The sequence below is a fragment of the Oryzias melastigma genome, linkage group LG6 (assembly GCF_002922805.2).
Source record: "Oryzias melastigma strain HK-1 linkage group LG6, ASM292280v2, whole genome shotgun sequence".
Lineage (NCBI taxonomy): Eukaryota > Metazoa > Chordata > Actinopteri > Beloniformes > Adrianichthyidae > Oryzias > Oryzias melastigma.
In genome coordinates, this window is record NC_050517.1 from 17,748,110 (window position 1) to 17,754,109 (window position 6,000).

At 41.6% G+C, this 6,000-nt stretch overlaps 1 protein-coding gene across 1 annotated transcript in view; it reads left to right on the top strand.

The window, feature by feature from the left end:
* tasora (transcription activation suppressor a) overlaps positions 1 to 6,000 on the top strand; it is a gene marked incomplete in the record, with an annotated part of 57,296 nt that overhangs the window by 3,428 nt on the left and 47,868 nt on the right. The window contains 5 exon segments of the mRNA XM_024281166.2: positions 881 to 972; positions 2,732 to 2,863; positions 3,027 to 3,157; positions 3,356 to 3,390; positions 3,478 to 3,583. Of these exon segments, the coding sequence (XP_024136934.1) occupies positions 881 to 972; positions 2,732 to 2,863; positions 3,027 to 3,157; positions 3,356 to 3,390; positions 3,478 to 3,583 (496 nt within the window).

The window sequence follows — 6,000 nt, forward strand, 5'->3', positions numbered from 1 at the left end:
TGACAACATTAGAAAGCACCAATACAGCGCTAATCTAAGCTAACGTTTGAGAGCATTTACAGCAGTATTCATCTCGGCCGCCTGCAATCATACAGAAAGTGAAGCAAGAAAAAGATGAACTGCTGGATGACCTCCATTGCTGTTGCTTTTCTAGTCGTCGCACTACAATGACGCAATGACACTAACGTTCATGAGCCATGAAACAAACCGCTCAGTGGAAGCACTCGCCAGAATCAACTGGAGGAACCAGGAGAACATGAAGGTGTTCCAAACACTCCCTGCGTTTTGTTAAAATCTGTTACATTTTGAGTTTATTTAACCTCAACTGCACACAGGCACACATTTATATTCTTTAACAGTCGTTCCATCCTGATGTTTGCTGGGATGGAAAACATGACATCAGTGTTATAAAAACTTTCATGTTTTTGTATCATAAAAATACTTAAAAAAAGATTATTTCTGATCAAGAACAAACTAAAATCAAACTTGTTTGAAAACTTTAGGAAAATAATTGATTTGATCCCAACAAAGAGTAAAAATTTAAGCTATTGAAAATCCAAAACCCCATTTGTGTTTAAAACATCTGTTTTATTTTGTGGTGTGATGGAAATGATGCTCTCTCTGAGTATTTGACTGAAATTTATATATGAAAAATAAATTAAAATAGTTCAATTACAGCTCTGTCTGGAGACGTCAGCAAAAATCAAAATACTCATAAAAAAAGTTAGATTTCCAAAACAATTTTATTGGAGGAAACCCTGGTTTTGATGTTCAGACAGTCCTTTAATAACAAATCCATCTGTTCAGATCTCCTCTGTGGAGCTCAGATTGCATCAACTCCCCCCCTGAACCTTTCTAACAGCTGATGTGTGTCTTTTAGGTGTGTATCTGTCCAAGTACTCGGATCTGCTCCAGACGAGTCCTTTAACGTCCGGAGCTTCAGGAGAGATCATCATCTTCAAAGTGATGAAGGTAAATGAGGTCTCAGGGGTCTTTCTCCGTCTGAGCTGAGGTGACTGCAGCAAAGATTTAAAATGCGTTTCCATGGTGACTTTTTTCTAAAAACCAGAAACCTTTTGTTCTGTTGAGCATTCAGACATGGTTTGTTTCTAATGGAGTTGCATGTCTGCATGTCTGTTTTCATGTCAACACATTCTTAGTTTTTTTTTCTTAGTTTTTTTTCTTGTTTGTAATCTCAGATTTAGTTTTTTTTATTTATTTACCTGAATTCTGTGGCGATAAGTGAATCACCTCCTGCAGATTTGCATGATGGGATTCATAGTTAAATGTAGAAACAGCTCCTGAACAGCTGAAGAGTTCTCCATCTGTTTGTGGATTGCTTCCCTCATCAAACTCCGTCTGTGAAGATCCAATGACTTCTCCCATGAGGAGAACTTCTTCTTGTCTTTATTGCAGGGTTTTTCCTCCCGAGCAAATGTATTACAAGTGGACTTTTTTAGCAGGTATATTTACATAAATAAAAAAGGACAAATTAGTAATATTTCATTTCAAGTTTAACACCTCATGGAAACTATCAGATTCGTGGACATTTACTGAACATGGGATTGAACAACAAACATGGACTCATTACTTCTCAGCTACTCATTTGCACAGTGAACAGCCTGTGGCAGAACATTTGACTCATCAATGTTTCATCTTATAAAACCTTTTCAGACACTCTTGGTAGTCAAAGACCTCTTGCTTAGGACCATCAATTGTAACTTTACAACAGACATCCAGTTTAATGTGACTACACTCCACCAGTCAGGATTTTCCTCTTCCCTTTTTGAAAAAACAGTTGCTTATTTTAAGATTTTCCATACCTGTAAAACTAATACATTGACTAACATGATTCAGGTTGGAATAAATATTTATTACGTCTAGCTAGATATACACGGTTATAGAAGAACCAATACTCGCTAGGGGTGTAACGGATCACAAAACATGTAGTTTCTCACTACATTTACATGTCTGGAGATCAAATCTACAAAAACTGAGAGAAAATAATGCTGACTATGTCATTTTCCCCATCGCCCCTTACCCCAATATCCAAATTAAATCTAAAATGAAAAAGTTAAATTAAACTTTTCACTGAGAATCTCAGTGAGCGTGTGTGTGCAACATTTTGGTCATGTGCGCTCTCGGGGATTCTGGCTCGCAGAGACATTCTCCTATGGCGAGTGAAAAAGGACTTTTGACACTTGGGCGTACAGGGATGTACGTGCGCGCGCTCACAGAGATTCTGCTAACTCGCACTCATCACTTGTGCCCGAGGGAGCAGCTCACGCACACGGATGTAGACAGTCTCTCGCGCACGAGGATTTTTTTCTGCTCACGGAAGACAAACACGAGTGGGCAGGAGCAGAAAGCGCTCATGGGGGTCTGAATTAATAAATAATGCGCTAATTTGGACACAGCGCCACTCGCCCTTACTGGTGGGCGAATGTAACTGCAGTTACAAATGATTGAAAGATCGCGGCTTGAGAACACTTGAACATATGTTTGATTAAACGGCAGGAGCTGGTGGCGCTCGTAAATTAGGTGGTGGCGGCCGCCACCAAATTCTATGCAGGAAAAACCCTGCTTTATTGTTTTACTTTCAGACGAGTGGAAGGATGGAGATAAAGTCTCCCTCCGGTGGCAGTCTTCCTCAGGAAGCTGCATCTTCCACCTGTCTGATAAGAAAAGTTGGGATGAACCTCATCTGAATGAGCTTTGTTTTCGTTTTCAGGGAAAAGTGAAGAGTATCTATGAAAACATGAAGAATCTCCTGGACCCGACGCCTCGCTTTGACGCCCACCTCGCAAAGAATGCCAGCAAAGTCACCTCACTCACCTGTTATCGCGCCTTTGAGCTCACACAGGTGAGATCGACTGCAGGAACAGCAGTTTGGTTCCATTAAAAAACCCAGATCGGGTCCAAGTATGAAAAACATTCATCAGAATCATGTTTGACTCATGCACTGCGTTGACTGCGTAGTCAACACGCTAAAAACTCAGCTTCCGTTCATGCTTCCGTCTCCTCAGCATTACTTTTATGAATACTCCTTTGACGAACTGCGACCTCGACCTCGCCACGTCTGTCCGTACGCCGTGGTCTTCTTCCAGGTCAAAGGAAAAGATGCTCCAGCTCCCAGCAAACCTTTGGCCCCTGGCAGGTACAGAGATCCAGAAAAAACATCCAGACTGTGAAAAGGCAGAAAGCCTGAATGAACCAGCAGAGTGAAACGAGTCTCTGCTTTCCTAAGTCATTCTTGAACAGTGGAGTCACAATTCTGAATTGTGTTGCTATGATGGAAATATCTGCATGAATGAGCTTCATTGTGGGTCTGTGACATGTCTGTGTGATGTTCAAGCAGGTCGATCAGTCGCCCCACAGGCAGGACGGATGGTGAGTGTTTCCTGTCCGCTCAGACCGGCTCTTCCAAAGTGTCGACGTCACACCAAACCAGCTGTCCTGTCTGTCTCTTGCTGTCAGAGTCCTGCCAGTTCACTGTGTGGACCGGAGAGCTGGTGAAGAAGGATCAGGTCCTCCTGCAGATCTCCCTTCGCTCCGGCTCTTCTCCCTTTCTGCCCCACAGACTGTAAGTAGAGACTAGGAGTGTAACGGATCACAAAACTCACTGTTCGGATTGTGTCACGGCTTTAGGGTCAAGGTTTGGATCCTTTTTTGGATCAGTAAAAAGTAAAAAAAACTACAGCAAGATAAAAGCCATGCTAAACCGTCGTTTCTGATCACATGTACATGTCTTTAGACCAAATCTACAAAAACTGAGAGAAGAGAATGCTTCAAAATAGTGTTAAAAATACCAAATCTATCTGGAGTTCCCCCAAAATGAAGATTTTCTCGTCCCAGCCCTCTAATGTCCAAATTAAATAATTAATAAAACAGTTAATAATAAACTTAGATTATTTTTTGGTATTAATTTTTTTATTGAAACTAACTGTGGGAACATTTAAATATTTTATTACACTGCCGTACCTGCTTTTCCTGGCGATTTATGATACCTTTGGCTTGCCATACAATCATCCCCTGATAGCACGTCCCTGTTACGGAGTAGCGGCTTTCTCCTGTGCGGGACAGCTGCTGCTCTTAAAGGGTTAGTAATGGGGTTGTGGGTCATTTTCGGTGTTAACTGTATTTCGCCTTATATTTACCATTTCCAAATGTTTTGGCGTATTTTGAGAAAGAAATATTGAAATAAAATGGCATTTTTGCGGCCAAAAATTCTCTTCCGGGTGAAAAGCTCCGTTTTGGTCACATGGTGAGTGTGACGTCAGAGGGGTCAACATAGCAAGATGGCTTCTCCTTAGCGTGTCGGAGCTAGTGATGTCAGCGATATTTCAAGGTCCACAATTCTGTCTTCAGACTCAGATTGTGGAAACATTTGTTCTGAAAGTGACGCTGATTCAGAGGCGCCAGGTGTTTGTGGTTTGAGGACTGTAAAGCCCTATCAATTTGAGCCGGCAGCGCGGAAAGTAAGAGCTCACAATCTGGCAATTACACCGACAGTGACGCTGAGAATGCCGATGAAACCGAAAGCTGTCCGTTTATCAGAGCCATGCTCGAAGCTGGAAGACGTGGAGCATCTCGTGAAGCTTTATTTACAGATTGGAACCTTTTGGCGACTCTAAATCAAATCATCAATGACGCTGACTATCCGGGTCGGTAATGCAGAGTTTCATATGCAAAATAAAGAGCTTAGAGACATGTTTGCAGGACCGTCCGCCACTTTATCATTATTTATTTATTTATTTATTTATTTAATCACTTTATTCATATACCCGGAAGCTCTTTAACCACCTTACTGCACGTCTCTGACATGCGCAGAAACCAAAGGAGAATGTAAACAGTGCTCCGTACGCCCCGTTCTCCACATGAATCGTCCCGTTTCAACACACAACAACAACAGGGGATGACAACAGTCTGTCACGTTAGCTAAGTACACTGAAAATTCCGAAAACGATTCCTCTTCAGATGAAAGCATCACACAGAAATGAATGAGATCTGATCTTTCACGGAGGAAGAAATGACTGGTGGACCGCTGCGAGTGTCGATGGTTTCATCAACGGATCTGCAGAGATCCTGCAAGCCACCATCAATGATTAATAAACTGCAAATCAAACAAAGAAACTTCCAAACATGTGCAATGTTTTAAACATTCAGTTTACCTGTTGAAATCAGAAGCTTTTCACAGTTTAGTCGGTCTGGTTCTGCTCACAGTGTTCATTCACAATAGGCTCATTTCGATTGTAAATCTCGTAAATTTACGACTTTAAAAATCATAATTTTATTTATTTTTTTGGTGGCCCTAATACTCCGTCGGACCATAACACCGATGTTTATAGAATTCAACTTTGCCGCAGCGCACACACATACATGTATCTGCAGACACCCTGGGTCCGCCTGCATTCTGCTGCTGGCGCTGTCTCACTCATATGACGTCAACGCGTCACGTGACCCAAATCGAGCCGTTTCTGAAGCAGGGTGAAATACGAGTGTGATTTGTCGTTTAATTTGTCAAATTTTACAAAAACCTGCGTTTGTCAACGGTAATTATTTGTTATTTTTGATACATTAGAACATATGGAATATATCTGGATACTTATTTTAGCTTTGTCCCAGGCCATTACTAACACTTTAACTGGGAGATTCTCTGAACCCAGAATGGAGACATGTACCAATGGTTTCATTCAACTCTTAAAGTTAAAGAAAACTTAATATTTCCTCTATGATGAAGTTGAGAGAAGTTTTTGAAGGAAGCTCCTCCCACACGCGGCAGGAGCTTCAGGTTATAACAGAGTTTTGAAGAACTGTCAAGCAGCTACTGTAGCTCATGTTAAAACAAAGACGATGTACATGAATTTGACGTGAGGTGTGTTCGCGCGCGGGAGGTGGGGGTGGTCCGCGGCACACGTGCAGAACCGTGGCTTGTGATTCGTTACAAACAAACACGTAAAAGTTTTCCTGATTCCATAGAAACCTTTGACATTTCATTGG